This window comes from Branchiostoma floridae, chromosome 17, assembly GCF_000003815.2.
Source record: "Branchiostoma floridae strain S238N-H82 chromosome 17, Bfl_VNyyK, whole genome shotgun sequence".
Classification (NCBI taxonomy): Eukaryota; Metazoa; Chordata; class Leptocardii; order Amphioxiformes; family Branchiostomatidae; genus Branchiostoma; species Branchiostoma floridae.
Window position 1 is genome coordinate 1287984 of NC_049995.1, and position 17634 is coordinate 1305617.

A 17634-nucleotide genomic window follows, 5' to 3' on the forward strand; every position below is an offset into this window, starting at 1 on the left:
TTTGGGGGTGTGCGTGTGTTGTGTGTGTGCGTGTTAGGGGGCGGGGGGGGTGGGGTATCCACCGCTGACAAAGGATCTTTCAGAAATGTTGAATCGTTGTCCAGTACGTTTTTTTACTGCTGTTGTTATGGATAATTTGAAGCCATGTTGTTGATTGCAGAACTCCTGAAGCAGCAGGGCGTCTCCGCCTCAGGCCGGCTGGAGTCCCAGCTGGAGCGGCAGAACGCCACCATACAGGAGCAGCGGAGGAACCTGGAGGCACAGTGGAGGACTATCAGGTGCGCTGTTTATTGCACTATATAAGGGTGGCGGATCTGAGGTATATAATTTACGCACATGTTCATATAATGTATGCACATGCGCGCGAGATCGTGCACACCCGCACACACCCTCCCACACACAGAAAACGCGCGCGCGCGCATGCACATGCATTCTCATACATAGACTGACGCAGGAACCTGACACACACAGAAACACGACTACATAGACGGACACACAAATCAACCCAAAAATACAGATGCTTGCACGCACATATGCACACACACACACGCGCGCGCGCGCGTGCGTGCCGATACACTGGCACACTCACGCGTAGAGACACATCCATCCATCCATCTATCCATCCATTCATTCTGTTATTTACATGTACGCACCCCAGAGAGTTGCTGCAGGGCCGTGACAGCGGCCCAGTAGACCTGACCATAGAGGAGTGTCAGCTGTGTACCCAGGGGGAGTGGTGTGACGTCAGCACGGCCCCGCCCACATGTATCCCCTGTTCTTCCTGTCCGAGCGGGTGAGCAGAATATTTTGGACTTTGTTCAGGCCGATCGCGCTGCGCTCTCACTTCGTCCTAAACAATATACGTGTAACCTTTGCTTTCACACTGGGTATATCACACGAAACGTAAAAGTGTGACTGAGATTACAACAAAACACACTGCTCTATAGAATTCCTTGAGCGATATGGTCGCAGAGAGAGCGCGGCGAGAGCGCCGTTCTAGTGAAAAGGGGGCATTAAAGTAATATTTATCTATGTACATTAGATGGCATAGGATGGCTGAGTGGTTTGTCCAACAGTCGCGAGATCGTGAGGTCACGGATGATGGCATTTTTCGAGTTGTGATAATAGGTACTTGTCTTCAGTTGGGTAGCTAGATACTTGATAGAGAGAGATGGACTCTTCCTTACAACACAGTACAAAACAACCCACTGCCTCTACTGTCTCCAAAATAAATTCAATAAGAATCTTATTTATTAATTTAATCTATTAAGATTAAAGGTGATGGTAGTCCCGTAGCATTTCAATATCCTCAACCTGGCCTTTCTACGGTGTATGGAAACCGTAAAATTCACACCAAAAAAAAATTAAGAAAATGGCCATGCCATGGGAGTCAGTCCACGGTAAGGGTAATGTTTTCCCTCCGGAGGCCGACCAGCTCCTTCGGTAGCATTACTCCCTGGTATTTTTTCTCCCTATAATAGCCATCGTAGTCAGTATGGTAGAGACTATGTAGTCAGGCCGTACGGAAAGTATTTGTTATCCACTGAGTCTATATCACGGTATTGTAAAGGGGGAGCCCATTTTTCTCATTCCACCGCCTTTTACCTCCCCATCTGAAGTCAGGTACCCGTTTTTACACCTAGGTGGAGTGAGGAAAGTCATGTAAAGTGCACGACGTCGAGGGCTTGGCGAGCATCGAACCAGCGACCTCTTGGTTCCGAGCCCAATGCTCTACCAGTTACGTTGCTCTAACGTTACCTGTGAGATTACCTTTAACATTTTTAATTTAAGGTACAAGAGCCAGGACCAGTGCTCCGGGGCCACGGACACGGTTTGTGTGGATATAGACGAGTGTGTCGCCAACAGGATGAACAACTGTGAGAAGGACCAGACCTGTGTGAACGTACCGGGGAGCTTCTATTGCATGGGGAAGTTCATTCTGTGTGGGCCCAACCAGTTCTATAATACGGTAAGGCAGCACTTTTATATGTAAGACAGACAGTATAGGAATCTTGCTGGACTGCGCCGAGTTGAAATTGTACTAGGATACTGCGTTTGATTTGTATTTTCCCTTGTGGCCACACTGGGGCGTTTGCTTTTAAAGCCCACACCATATCATTGGCAATCGTTGTGTACGTATGTTGTCACTAATAAATTGTGCAAAATAATGAAGTTAAATGATACAAAAATGCCTCGAAAGGAGATAAAGGTATGATATATAATTGGCCTAACATATGTATTTATATATCTGAATAATGAGAGAGAGAGATAAAATGTAGCCAACGTAACTGAGGTACAGTGTACTGTGTGGACCAATGGTTGAAAGTCTTGTATATACATATATATATATATATATATATATATATATATATATATATATATCCTCATTGACAAAAGTTGATTTCGTCAATTACTAATATATTACTCTTCGGCAAGGCAGAGAATTGACCCATTTCGAGTTCCAGCGGCCATTTTAAAAGTGCTCTCGCAAGAGTACATACTAGCGCGATTTCAAGAAAGCGAGGCCTGCGAGGAGCCTCAAGTCAGAAGGTAAAGCTCTGATATTGTGGAAATACTAAACTTTACTTAACCAACACCAAGTTACCAACACAGATGAACTTTCATGCTAAGCTCTGATATTTGTATATTTTGTCCCTGACACGCTATGTTGTTGTTGTTGTTTGTTTGTTTCAACAGAACACGAAGAGTTGTCAGAAGTGCCGGCGGTGCATGGGGGATGGCAGCCGCACCATCGTGCCGTGTCACCTGGTCAGCGACACCCTATGCTCTCCGCCTGTTCCCAACCTCTTCTCGGCGCTGTACCTGTCGGAGATCAGGAACAACTCCTACACCAACATCCCCGGCGGGGACAAGTTGAAACTGCGGCCCATCAGGTCATCCAACGACTCGTACTTCAGCCGCGACCCTTCTTATCAGAACATCATCCTGGAAAAGGCGGGGTTCGCTGTGGTGGACATCAACTACGCCGTAAGAAGCTCGTGCTATATTTTCTCTCTGTAAAAACGTGTTTTTTGTTTTTTGTTTTGGTTGTTTCTTTGTATTGTTGTATGAACAAGTTTGTTCTCGCTTCCTTTTGTTCACGATTGGCCAATGCTGCGGAAAATGGTGTTGGGCACTCTGGAAAACCATGCGATCGATGCCTATACGTTTCAGCACAGGTGGAGACTTGCAGGATGGCCCGGGGCCAAAGTTCTTACAGCAGACTTAGCCCGGGCCCCGAATTCTTCAAGAAGTTAGACAGCATTAGCGATGAACTTTAAATACTGACGAAATGAAGTGATCTACACAATCCAAAATAGTTCTCTCGGACATATATAAAGTCTTCTATTTCTTGTCATTTTCTTGTTTGTTTGCTTTTTTTAAGGTTATAATAGCAAACGGTTATAGTGCAATGTTCTTCATGGTAAGACTTTCATGCCAACGTTTTGTATGTTTATGTGTGGGCGCGCGGGTGTATTTGTGTGTGTCTAGATCTGTGTGTGTGCGGTTTAAGATATGTTGAATTTATGCAGTTTCCACAACCATACTTATTGCTGTATACGAGCATCGTACATGTACATATTACATTTTAAGCAAAATATATAAGGCCTTTTGGGGGTAACAGGATGAGATGACTATATGTTCTCTTACTCGTTCTACCATTAGTTGAGGCACACATGTGCCAACTACATGCAGCTGAGTGTAGACTGGGACGGCGTGGCCGAGGCCGGCACCCGGCTGAAGCAGACGGTGGGCCGGTACTACCAGAGCTCTACTGTCAGCACGGCCATGGCGGTCACTCCGGGGGAGACTCTCGGTGTGGAGATCCGCAGCAACAACCGAGAATGTTTCCCGCCGGGTGACAGGGCGCCCACACAGCTGAAGGAGGTACACAGTATCCATGTCATGTCATGTATTTTGGGTCTGCCATGATGGGAGGGGGGGGGGGGGCACTTAACTTATACAGGCGGCGTCAATGAGGTAGTAGAGCATAGTATTCATTCGCGCCCCCTGGTCCATGGCGCAGAATGGAAAGTAGTACCAAGAAAATTCATAAGGCAGGGTGAAAAAATCTACGTGAGAGACAGCCAGTTACTTGCACAACGGATTAACACACAATTCTGTTAATTGCATGGAATCCCCAAATCCCAAACCGGAGCGGTCCAGCTAAATAACTTGGCATTATTGCAACAGCCGGATAATTGCACGAAATTTACTGGCTAATGGGCCGTGGAATTCAGTGGCTTTAACTGTACAAACATCGCGCACTATAGGTTCAAACATGTCATGGCAGTTGTTGTATGGTCGCTCAGCGATGGCAGTATAGTCGGAAGAGGTTTGATCACAGCGCCCCAAGCCACGGGTATGAATATAACACTCTTGCAACCTGTTTTGATTATTCAGGTTGCGGACGTGGAGAGGTCCGGCCCTTTCAGCATTCTCTGGCTCTCCCACAAGACTGGTGCCGCACTGCTGAAGGCCTCCATGCAACAGGCAACCTACGAGGGCTCCTGGCGGGTAGACTTTGAACTGCAGTCAATATCAGATCCATACATGTTGCAACTGAAATCTTCAAATTTCATCAGGTATTTCTGAACAAATTTTAATCTTTTGTTCTTCATGCAAAAGCGGCACCTAGCTTTAGCAGTGATTATTGCTCTAAGACAGACGGCATTACCTACACAAGAACTTATAATACTGCTATTTGTGTAAAGGTTGGTCAGGATGATGATGCTTTTCGCATACGTTGCGCTCGTCGATGAGGCGTTTAAGCAAACTTTCTTTTTTCTACTTTTTTTAAAATCTTATCAGCCCATATAAAATAACAAGATATGTTCCTAGTACTCTTTTGATAAAAACAGTCGATTGATGGTATAAGTTGCATTTGCGCGATTACTTAAATTTTTTCACCTTCAGAAATGTCCTTCATTTTCGCAAAAAAATGTGGCCTTTCTAGTTTCCCTTGCAACGGCAATAACAGTAAGCTTCGTCTGTGTCTTAATGTTTGATTCGCTTTATTTTATTGATTTGATTGTTTGTTTGTTTGTTTGTTTGTTTTTCCCAGTTTTCGCCGGGAAGGAAACGTGCGGTTTTCCTTCCATCAGGCTATGTACCTGCAAGGCTTAGCGTGCTCCGGGCCGGAGGGTGTGGTCATGGTGCCCAAACTACTGCGCAGGGGCGGCGGAACAGTCAAGGTGGGTAAATAAGTTGTAGTTGTATAAGTGGTGTTTGAATCACATACTGTAAATGCATTTAAGTTCACGGAGACTTAATTTTGCGGTAGCAGGAAAATGAACTTTTAGCGGTGGTTTTAATTTCGTGGTAGCACCGTGCGCTGTAGTCTCTTACTGCCATGGAAAAATGTTCACGGTGGTTTTAAATTCGTGGTGAAGCGGCCGCTGTGAAAACCGCGAACATTAAACAATTGCGAAAGTTTCTGCATTTACAGTTCGTCGTAGAGTGAAATTTGTTATCACCAAGCACAGTAGGGTTATCTTCTCTGGATACTTCTAAAGAACGCTTGCAGACAGTACAAAAAGTTAGGTGTGATGGGTCGTTCAATTTAATATAACCAGCTGCTGTCGAAGAGGTGTGTTACGACGAAGGGCAGTTATACCCGCCCGGCTATATATTTTAGATACAGATACAGAATCTATTACAAATCATTTTCTTCCTCTTTGCAAAAAATCTTTATGCTTGGATACATTGCTAGAAATAATCCAACTTTTCATAGGGACTGTTTCAGTTTCCAGTGCAATTTAATTATCATATGGTTACGTTCTGTGTTTGTAAAATCCATAGTTGAAGAGTTTTATTTTGAGCTTTGTTCCAACACAACGAAAATACTCCCAATGAATTTTCAGTCGATCTCACCAACATCTGTGTTCACGTTTTACTGCGCTGACATTTCGGAAGTCGGAAGTGTATTGACGTCAGGGGTGAATCAAAAATTGACGAGATCGACCAAAAATTCATGGAATTGTTTTCGTTGTCTTGAAACAAAACTCAAACTTTACAGCGTGGTATGATTGTAACGTTATACGTCTAAACCAAAGTATCTTCCTAGAAACGTCGATGAAGGTTAGACAACTGCTTTTGGCATATTTTCCTAGAATTGTTGTATTAGTCGTAACTGTAAAATGAGAGTAAATACAGATAACTGTTATAGTTTTCTCCCAGTTACTACATTGAATTACAACATTACTATCTAATTATGAGATTACTCATAACCAGTATTTTTGTTCTCGTTTCTCTTGTTCTGCTAAAATAGCTGTTGCAGCACATGAACGTCGGAGTCAACATGCAGTACATGACGCTGGTGACAGGGGCCGCTGTTCCCGTCCAGGCTGGTGACCGACTGTTTATGGAAATCGAGAGCGCACGTGACTGCACCATGTACTTCCTCGGGTCGGATTTAGGTAAGAAAGCGAAGCATTACACAGTACAAGTGACCACTATGGGTCGATGCCTCTGTACGATTGACTCAAAATCTAGGTAGAAATGACTGTAAATTGTACTCTACTTCGCTCTTGTTATTTTCCTCGACCGGTAAGCCGCAAAACGCGTGAATGACTGACCATATAATCTGTTCATTTGTCAATAGGTCCAACATCCGGAGCACTGAATCTGCTTTTGCACCCCTACTGGCCACCGCCACCATAGATAACCACTTTGTTCTCTAAATATTTCACCGTCCTAAAAACTTCTACCTGGAAGCTATGTGACTCCACTGAGCACCCCCCCCCCCCCCAAAAAAAAGTCTAGGGTCGGCAGGTTTTTGTGGGTAGTTATAGGGAAACAGGAAACACAACATTTTTTCCTAAGCTTAGAGCTTTCTTTTGTCTTAGAGCTGTGATCTTCCTGGAGATGGTAGGCTGATTTATATTGATTTAGGGGGTACAGTTTGTTTGCCACCTTGCTATCTCGTCCATCTCCAGGAATCGGCGGGTTGAACGTGCTTTGGCTGCCCCACCAGAAGTCTGCTGTCCTGATGGGCGAGCTGTACAACAACGGACAGCTGGAGGGGGTGGCTCAGAGACAGGTGCTGCGCTTCACCGAGAAGAACAACACCGACCCCACCGTGCTCAAACTCAACAAGAACGGCAGAGTCACGTGAGTGTTGCCTAGCGACGTTCATTAGGTTTGATTAATTCGGTCTAACTTACGGTGGACTCTCACTGCACTTGTGGCTTTGGCTAGAACCGTCTCTCTGATAGAACCATAGCCCCGTGTTTGAGGAAAACCATATATCGAGCACGTTAAATAGTGTCCTTCCCTGTGTGAGTTGTTTAAAACCTACAGTCCTGTGGCCGCATATGGTACGGGCCGCAATTAATGTCGTATGAGGTCACCTGATTTAGCGCGAAATGTCAGACGCTCCAGACCCTTGAGATTTTGCCCCTCCTATTGTAAGTTCCTCGCAATTCAGCCCCTGGCTGCGATGAGAGAGTAGTAGGTCACCCAATAAGATTTTATTTGATACATATACCAATATTAAGGTACATGAATAAATCACATTAGCTCCTCCATTTAACGTCCTATCTGAGGGCGGCCCTTACCGAAGCTAGGTACTCATTTTCACCTGAAAAGTGAAATAAAGTGAAGTGAGGAAAGTCGTGTAAAGTGCCTTTCCCTAAGCGAACCCGTTACCTCTGGGGTCTAGGTCAAACTCCTAACTGATTGAGCTACTAGATAAAGAAGAAAAGCATTTCTATTGTATGTATTCCTCCCCAGGTTTTTGAAGCCAGGACGAGTGAACGTGAACTACCATCAGAACATCATCCACTCGTGTGACTACGCCAGCATCACAGCGTACTATCACGGCCTGGCTATATCGGACCCCGTCCCCTTCATGCAGCAGGTACGGACTTACAGACTCCCAACATGTCAACACTAAGCGACGATTTTTCCACATTTTATTCACAAGTCATAAATTACAGAACATTCACAAATATTCTCCTACTCATTTGTATCACCATTTAACATACGACTAAATAGACACAACTTTAACCCTATCCAGGCTCATTCGGCCCGCCTTCGTATTTTCAAAACGGCTAATTGTACAATCACTAAATTTGCCGAAGGCTAATAGCAAGTACATGGTAGAAACATACTAGTAAGAAAGATACGTGTGACAATGAACACTGATCAGTAAGCATCATTCCCAACACATGCACATCTAAACATGCTCTCGCGAGAGTACAGCGTGACGAGAATGCACGTGAGCTCGCACGAAAGCGAGGACCGGGAAAGTTGATGTTTGTTTCAGATAGTCTTTACCCAGGGTGGCCTGCATGGATCATGCAGATCTAACTATACTGTTTATTACGTTCCGTCGTAGTCGTATCACAACATCCTTTGTATATATTTCCACAGGTCCTTGGTAACACTAACGCGAAAGCGGAAGGCATCTACCTTAGCGGGTCGTACGACGTGGAGGAAGGTTCCCAGATCTACCTACAGATGACCTGCAAACGGGGCAGGATCAACGGGGTGGGGGAGGGGCACTTCAGCACGCTGTCTGTACTCTGGATCATGCCGTAGACTGTTACGTTGTCGTTGTTGCTATATCCAACTTTTTCAACAATTACAATCAAAATTAAAATGAAGAACGAAGACCACTTTTATACCAAACCGTTTTGTGAAGTTTGTGTAATTTCATGTGGAATATCATTCAGTTCAGTTCATCCTCAGAGAGGTAACACCAGCGTCTCCGCATGTTTCTGTCCAGCATGGTTGAACGGAGCTCGAATATAAATATGAATAGAGAAAGGCACTACTAAAGAACTAATGTGTGGACAAAGAAGTCAAAAGATATATTTGAAGAATTTTTTCGAACATACATTTTTGTTACGTTAAAAGGCTACAATGTTATTTGGCTATTGTTGCCTGTCTTGTAAAGTGTACGTAGATTTTATTTAAGACATTTAAGGCTCTGTGTTTTCAAAAATATATTAACCATTTGCAACAATCTTGAATCGCAATGTAAGGTGACAAAAAAACGAGACGCAAAAGAAAGGACATATTGCTCTTTTAAACTGAATGATGTTTTTCCCATGCTCCTTGAAAATATATCAGTTTTGTCCCTCTGTGTTTCTTGGTAAAATCTTAATAATTTTTTAAAAACTGGTTTCACACAATGTATTCCTTACATTTACATGGTGAAATTCCTTTAGCTTTTATCATTTTGGCTCAAGGCATGCAGGGAGACAGGCAGATAGGGAGACAGTAGACAGGAATGCAGCAGGCAGGTAGGCTGACAAACGGGGAGACCGACAGGGAGGCAAACAGATGACAGAAAGACAGACAGGGAGGCAGACAGATAGGGAGACAGACGGGGAGGCTAACATACAGAGAGACAGACATGGAGGCAGAGAGACAGGGGGACAGACAGACAGGTAGACAGACGGGGAGGCAAAAATACAGAGAGGCAGACAGGGAGGCAGAGAGACAGGGGGCAGACAGACAGGGAGACAGACACACAGGGAGACAGACACACAGGGAGACAGACAGGCAGACAGACGGGGGCAAACAGATAGGGAGGTAGGCAGATAGACAGGGAGGCAGACAAACATAAAGACCTACAGAGAGACAGCCAGACAGGGAGACAGACAGACAGGGAACCAGACAGGGAGGCAGACAGACAGGGAGTCAGGAAGGCGGGAAGACAGGGAGACAGACTTCGAGGTAGACAGGGAGGGAGACAGGCAGACAGGGAGCCACACAAACAAGCAGGCAGCTGGCCAGACAGACAGACAGGGAGGCAGACAGACGGGGAGATAGACAGACATGTAGTCAGACTGACAGGGAGCAAGACAGACAGAGAGACAGGGAGGCAAACATACAGGCAGGGTGCGGCAAGACAGGAAAGTGACAGACTGGGAGGCTGACAGACATGGAGGCAGACAGACAGGGAAACAGATACACATTGAGGCAGCAGGCAGGGAGGCAGACAGACAGGTCGACAGACAAAGGTAGACAGACAGAGAGGCAGCAGACAGGGAGGCAGACAGGCAGGAAGCTTGAAGGAGACAGACAGGGATTTACCAGACAGACAGGCAGACCGATAAACAGGATAGCAAGAAATACGGGTGACAGACTTGGAGGCAGACAGACAGGGAGGCAGACAGACAGGGAGTGAGACAGGCAGGAGCTTGAAGCAGACAGGCAGCGATTCACCAGACAGGGAGGCCAACGGACAGGAAGGCAGACCGACAGAAAGAGATACAAACAAGGAGCAGGACAGACAGGAGGCAGGCAGACAGGTAGACAGACAGATGGACAAACAGGGAGGTAGACAGGGAGGCAGAGAGGTAGACAGACGTTGAGGCAGACAGGAAGGGAGTCTAAAGCAGACAGACAATGATTTAGACAGACAGATAGACAGACAGACAGGGAGCATGACAGACAGGGAGCCAGACAGACAGGTAGGAAGACAGACAGGCACTACAGACTGACAGAGAGATTGGGGGCAGACAGTAATGGAGGCAGACAGACAAGGAGCTAAACAGACAGGGAGGCAGACAGACAGGGAGACAGACAGAGAGACAGGGAGGCAAACAGACAGGCGGGCAGACAGACAGCAAACCCACAGACCATAATCAGGTGCGACCTGAGCCAAGACTACATCGAAGGAGGAACGCACACTACAGTCCCTCCAGACATCCTGCCGACTTCACTAGTACCAGACATCACCATTCAGGATCCTATACAACAAACACTGAACTTGGTTAATGAAAGAAACTTGCACAGGTAAGTTACAGGGCTAGCCTTGTTACAGTTGAAGCAGGGAGCAGAGGGTTGAATTAACGGCGAGAACACTGCAAAGCTGACGTCGCTCTGTCCGGTAAGCTACAAAGACCGTGAAGTTAGACATCTTAAAAGTAGACTGGGAAAGTGCCACTTTATGCACCCTATGCTATCTACTGTGCTAAAAACACGCCTACATGGGACTGTATACGTCAGGACTGTTCATCTACAGAAACTAGCTGTGAGTCATCAGTGTCTAAATATTATCAAAAGTAAGGTTAATTTTTTTAAACGCTTTCAATCTGTCCGATTACATTGTAATTCTTTAATACCTTACGCCCTCTTGATAAACAAAGGGCTGTCCTAGGTTTTAGTGTGTACATTCATCTTCTGAAGAATAAAGATGATTTTAACCCCCTGTCTCAGTCACTACAAAGTGCAACAATGTTCCATATTGTGATGGACTCTCTGCGCATTCTTCACGCCCGGTATCGCTAAACCCGACACTTTAAAAAACTTGCGTAAATTAAACAAAAACTACACAATAACGACGACAAGCTTCCCAAATTCTTCACTGCGTTTGTGTATTGTGGCCAATTTTAAGATAAACAGTACAATTTTTTAAAGACTTTTGACAAATTTGTTCGCCGGCGACATGTTTTCCTGGTACGGCATTATGCATTAATTTGAAAAACCCTTCCTCATTGACTGTACCTAATCAGGTCATCGCTTTCGCCAGGTACCGAGCGTAAAATTCATTTAGCCGCGACGATGCAGCTGGGACACATACGTCACGCGCGGCAACGTGACTATATATGGTAACACACAGGAAAGGCGGCGGGCTCAGTGAAAATATGAATACTGTTAAAAGCTAGAGCTGTATTTTTGCAATATTCAGACGCTCCAGCCTTGTGGATCAAAAATGTAACCTGGCGATGCTAACTAGAACTGCAACCTATCGTGGTCAAGAGTCGTCGATTCGAAATGCATTACGCTAAACTATTGTATGGAACGATGGAACTGCTACCAAATATACCAACAGTATATACTACACTACTAAAAAGGCAATGTCATAGCTAAACTTTATATCCGTTCGCATAATTAGAACGCACCTACGGGAAAGGTCACCTAGCACCCAACTACATCCCGGACAGTAGCGGTCTGCAACCATTTCTTAACTTATCCTCTTCATATTAAACCTATACTGGCCAGAATAAGTAACAATAATGTAAAAGACAAGTATTTTGAATCTCTGATGAAGTTGATTGGGGAGTTAATTGCTTCACTCTATATGGTCGTTTTTTGTTTTAGTTTTTGCCAACCAACACATTGCTATCAACAATATATTAACTGTACGTGAAATTTAAGTTTTCAAATTCTAATTTCTGGTTGCTGACCAATGAAATTCTGTTAAATGTATACAAGGACAAATGTGTAAATGACTGTACTGTCGAAGAAAAGCCAAAGACCTAGCTTATGACATTTGCCCTTCCAATTAACGATTTTGTGGTTGAATGATCATCAAAGAAACCCTTACGTAAGATCGTCACTTTCCCACGATTGCATAGAGGAACGTTGACCGGTGGAGGTCATTTTTTTTGGCCGGTATACAAACGATCTTGCCAAAAAATAACAGAACAAAACTTCTCTATCCATGTCTGTTATAGACACAACACATTTATTTCATCACCAGATGTTTTTAAAGTAGACGATATTCTCCAATCTTGGAGATCCATTAAAAACGTTGGGAAACAAATTTTTCAACGCTCCAAAAGCCACTTGCATATGCAGCTTCGTGCAGGTAAAATTGGAGCTGTGCAGGTTTTTCTGGTGTCTACTTGCAGCTTTTCTACACAGGTCCATGTACTGGGTTCGGTACAGAAATCTCCTGTGATGCAGGTGTATATGTGGATTGTTATTAGCTGCATTGACTGTTACCAGCTGTAAGGTATAAGATAAAAAAAGCAATGGTTCCTGAGCAATTCTAGTATCATCCATACTCAGATCAGAGTGTTGCAGATAAAATTTGTCTGGTGCAGGTAATTTTAAATATTACTTGCACCGATACAGGAATGCTAAAAGTACGTCGAGCCCATATCAATATCAATAACCTTAGTAAACCAACCTAAACTAAACACATACCACACTTGAACCTTATAGTGAGGCTGCGGTATCACAACTCAGGCTTGGTAAACTCATGCTCTGGGGTAATAGTATCGTCAGCAAATAATAGAGCAAAAATTTTGATTCATACGGATGCCAATTCAGCTTTGATAAGAAATGAAAGACGACCAAGAACAGATTTTTGTTGAAAGGACCTAGAATAGATCTTGTTGTACAACACATTTTAAGATGATATATTATTTTCATTAGTTATAAATTTGTTTCTGTTTGTTAAAACGTGTGTTAGCAAATACATATAGCGGAGTTGTTCATACTTAAACTGTTTGTTAAAGAATATAAATTATCTACATTATTAAACGTTTTAAAAAGTCATTTAATAACTCCTATATTAGTAATTTGTACCATCCATTGTCTTTTACATTTCCGTCGGATCCGTGGTTTCTTATGTTTTATTTATTTGAACTAAAAAAAGTGAATGTATCATTTTCTTAAGTTGTGGTTATTTGGTCAACAAGTCGTAACAGTGCCTTGTACGTAATTCATTAAGTTCTTTTCATATTATCTATGAATGGTTTTAGTTGTTAAATTCTACAAACATTTGAAATGGATTGTTTCTCAACATTTTTAACACCTTCCTTTCCTTCAGTCACTCTAGTACTGTTGTTGTTTTAATTGAACATTTATACATTGATTAGAATGCAGATAGCAATCCACTCAATCTGAAACAACTTATATTGGCGCCGCTGTCAAAACAAAATGAAAATAGCATATAATATAGGGTTGATGACCCGCTTCCTTCGGTGTATATATACGGTGCCATAATTCCTATAACCCACGAATAAACGACCGAGTCCGAATATTCTTGCACCCATTGGAGCATTTTGATAGTTACAGTTGCATTGAGATGTGAATCGATCTGATAATTGAATACATCGAGAATTTATGACAGGATTGGATAGTATTCAACCTTATAAATAGGATATACAGGATTGAATTATTCAACAGTGCCTATTCTTTATGCCTAGGTTACACATAGCCGAATTTAGCTCCCGAACACCAGCCGACCCTTAGCCGACTCAGGTCGGCTGTTGTTCGGGAGCAGTCTGACCACGCCTATCTTTTAGCGCCGAACATGTCCCGAACATGTCCCAACCATTTCCCGACCAGTAAATGACTTACTCTCGACTGTGTCCCGAATGCTAACTAACCTATTACCAACCATCCGACCAGCCGACTCACCCGAACGCCGGCCGACTCATCCGAACGCCAGCCGACTACAGCCGACTAGCTCCCGAATCACTCCTAAACCATAGTCGGGAGAGAGTCGGGAGCCAAATTCGGCTATGTGTAACCTAGGCATAAACCTGTATGTCTTGATAGAGCCCTGTCAAGCAACATGAAGTTTTTTTTCGCCAAACGACGACAAATCATAAACTTTAAGATGGTGATGAATCGCAGCCCAGAAACAACCACATATAGCTGGCCTTGGAGTATTCTGTCCACTTGTACCTCTGCTTAGAACTGTCTTAGCAGATTTCCAGGACCTTGGGTGGTAGTTCTGCAAATTCTACACACTGCTGTCTTGATTTCAGCCATTCTGGGATTAAAAAATCAGACGAAAATCCAATTCAGTCTTTCTAAAGAGATGACAAATTAGGCTCCTAATAGAGGAACTACAGTTGTTCTTTATACATACAAATATTGGTCAAGAATGTTTGAACCCCTACTGCAATAAGTATAATGTAAAATGATGTGTCATATTCGAATATATTCAATTGACATCATTGCCCTAAAATCCGGCCATGTTTACTCTCGTTGAAGAGATAGAATATGCTTGAGTGAACTAGTACCACGATCAAGACTCTGTTGTTGTTGACAACATGCATGTTTACGAAGATATTTCGGAAAAGCAAGCACTCTGATAAGCCTACGTTACCATAGCATGTGTAGAGGGAGACAAGAGGAGAGGGTACCTACCTCTGAATATCTTTACGCTCCATTTTGTTAACTTTGCTGTGTTTTTCAACTCGTTCAACTCCACCTGTCAAGTTGGCAGTGCGTGTGTGGTCACCGTCTGGTGCGGCTATTTCCAGAACTGTGTCTCGAATCTTAACTGGCCAAAACAAATAACAATAATGTAAAAGACAAACATTTTAAATTCCTGTTTGAGATAATGTGTGCGTGTGTGTGTGTGTTTTGGGGGGGGGGGGGGACTGCCTCAAAATATATGCTCGCTTTTGCCAACCAACACATTGCTATCAACATTTTTTTTTACTGTATATGAAAACATTTGTAACATATATGTTACATGTATAAAAGGACAAAAGTGCAAATGACTGTACTGTCGAAGACAAGTCAAAGACCTAGCTTATGCCATTTGTCCTTGCAATTAACGATTTTGTTGTTGACGGATCATCTAAAAAAAAACTTACGTAAGATCGTCACTTCCCCACGATTAAACGTTTGGTGTCTGGTGTGGCTATTTTCAGAACTGCTTGTCCACTTGTATCAAATCTTAACTGGCCAAAACAAATGACAATAATGTAATAGACAAACATTTAAAATTCCTGTTAGAGATAATGGGGGGGGGGCTGCTTCAATAAAAGGACAAAAGTGCAAATGACTGTACTGTCGAAGACAAGTCAAAGACCTAGCTTATGCCATTTGTCCTTGCAATTAACGATTTTGTTGTTGACGGATCATCTAAAAAAAAACTTACGTAAGATCGTCACTTCCCCACGATTAAACGTTTGGTGTCTGGTGTGGCTATTTTCAGAACTGCTTGTCCACTTGTATCAAATCTTAACTGGCCAAAACAAATGACAATAATGTAATAGACAAACATTTAAAATTCCTGTTAGAGATAATGGGGGGGGGGGCTGCTTCAATAAAAGGACAAAAGTGCAAATGACTGTACTGTCGAAGACAAGTCAAAGACCTAGCTTATGACATTTGTCCTTGCAATTAACGATTTTGTTGTTGACGGATCATCTAAAAAAAAACTTACGTAAGATCGTCACTTCCCCACGATTAAAGGTTTGGTGTCTGGTGTGGCTATTTTCAGAACTGTTTGTCCACTTGTATCAAATCTTAACTGGCCAAAACAAATGACAATAATGTAATAGACAAACATTTAAAATTCCTGTTAGAGATAATGGGGGGAGGGGTGCTTCAATAAAAGGACAAAAGTGCAAATGACTGTACTGTCGAAGGCAAGTTAAATACCAAGCTTATGACATTTGTCCTTGCAATTAACGATTTTGTGGTTGACGGATCATCTAAAAAACACCTTACGTAAGATCGTCACTTAATTACGATACGATACAATAAGTGTTGTATAAGATGGTTACGTAAGATTCGCCAAGTAGTTCCCACGGTACTGATACACTTAAGTGCAGCTTAATCATAGACTTGTAGAAGCGACCGGTAATTATCCTTTACAAGTTGGTAAATGAGGTGTAAGAGTTCTGACGATGGAAAGAGGCGATGGCAAGGTAATAAGCTGCACCCATGAGAAATAAGTGGCCCGCATGTACTGATTATGTAAGAGAAAAACGACCTTCGAAGTCCTCACATGTCCATTCCCCAACAACAAGTCTATTAAGATCAAGAACATTTATAATAGTACAAGAGAAAAATGTATGTTAATTTGAATATCTTGAAAGAAATAAAACCCTTCAATTTTGAAATTTGAGTTTCATGATAAAAAGAAATTAATAAACCAAATTTACTTGTAGGTAGGTTTCCATGATTTAGTCCTACATCATCACTCGTTGATATACAATGCAGGTCTACTAGGAGGCTGTGATTAGTTGCATCTCGTTATTGAGCACAAAAGCCTTATTCAAAATTGACCAATAGCATCGAAAGTTGCCAAAGCATACAGGCTGGTGATGTCATATTTACCTGTGTAAAAGAAGTACGTATTGGTTAGACTCTATTGGAGCACGCCCCTTTCAGCCCTGCCTTTCTCATGTCTTTGCCGCACACACGTCAAACGTCTCACTACCACTGCGCCGTTCCCTCTGTGACAGACGTCGTCCTAGAAGACAAGTTGGAAACAGCAGGTGAGCACCAGATATTTACAAGACGTCAAATATCTTCTTTGTTTTTATCTTTTTTCTTAGGTCCTAGGCCCTATCTTTATTTCACCTTGTGGTGCAGTAACTCCAATGTACTAAAATCTCTTTTAGCATTTTTTTTGTTGCGCAGTTACTTCTATGTACTAAAATCTCTTTTAGTCTTTTTTATAGCTTCATTCCAATATGTTTCATTATGCGCAATAGCCCTACCCGAATAGACCTTACGGACGTTATGTACTTTTTTATACATACTGGCTGATCACATGGGGTTCTTTAAAATGTTATAATGTTTTTTTGTGTGCCAATTGCTAATGAAAAGAGGCTCGGAAAAGAGAATACTAGAAATTTGCAATTACACGAACTTGTATCCCCATGTTGCCCGCGGTTGTTTGCTTGCTGGACCTACTTTAGAAATTGCTTTGTCTTTTGATCATAACCTTCAGAACCATATTGTATATCGTGCAAAGCAGCTTTTAAATTGAACACCTATGTACCGTAAAGAGAACGGCTATGTCGTAAAATGCCTATGTAAATTCAAAATGCAAGGAAGATAGGGTAAAAGAACAAAAATGTAACTAAATGAAAGTTGAAGGAACAAAAAATACGTTATACACTGTTTTCCAATCTTAGCAATATTTAGATATTGGCCTTCATTCTACGGCTTTTTAGGTAGGAAATG

General features: G+C 42.7%; 1 protein-coding gene and 1 long non-coding RNA gene across 3 annotated transcripts in view; one reads left to right on the plus strand and one right to left on the minus strand.

The window, feature by feature from the left end:
- LOC118404737 overlaps positions 1–9129 on the plus strand; it is a 13799-nt gene extending 4670 nt beyond the window's left edge. For both annotated transcript variants that reach the window (XM_035804011.1, XM_035804010.1), the window contains exons 4-14: positions 161–278; positions 659–793; positions 1792–1969; positions 2698–2988; positions 3667–3888; positions 4405–4586; positions 5066–5195; positions 6272–6419; positions 6939–7113; positions 7735–7861; positions 8377–9129. In XM_035804011.1, the coding sequence (XP_035659904.1) occupies positions 161–278; positions 659–793; positions 1792–1969; positions 2698–2988; positions 3667–3888; positions 4405–4586; positions 5066–5195; positions 6272–6419; positions 6939–7113; positions 7735–7861; positions 8377–8544 (1874 nt within the window). In that variant the 3' untranslated portion in view covers positions 8545–9129. The remainder of the gene's footprint in view (positions 1–160; positions 279–658; positions 794–1791; positions 1970–2697; positions 2989–3666; positions 3889–4404; positions 4587–5065; positions 5196–6271; positions 6420–6938; positions 7114–7734; positions 7862–8376) is intronic.
- A 4897-nt stretch (positions 9130–14026) lies between these two features.
- LOC118404994 lies at positions 14027–16917 on the minus strand. The gene is made up of 3 exons (XR_004829833.1): positions 16780–16917; positions 14851–14986; positions 14027–14470 (listed from the first exon to the last, which is right to left on the minus strand). It is a non-coding gene; the product is annotated as an uncharacterized LOC118404994 (long non-coding RNA).
- Between the last annotated feature and the right edge of the window lie 717 nt (positions 16918–17634).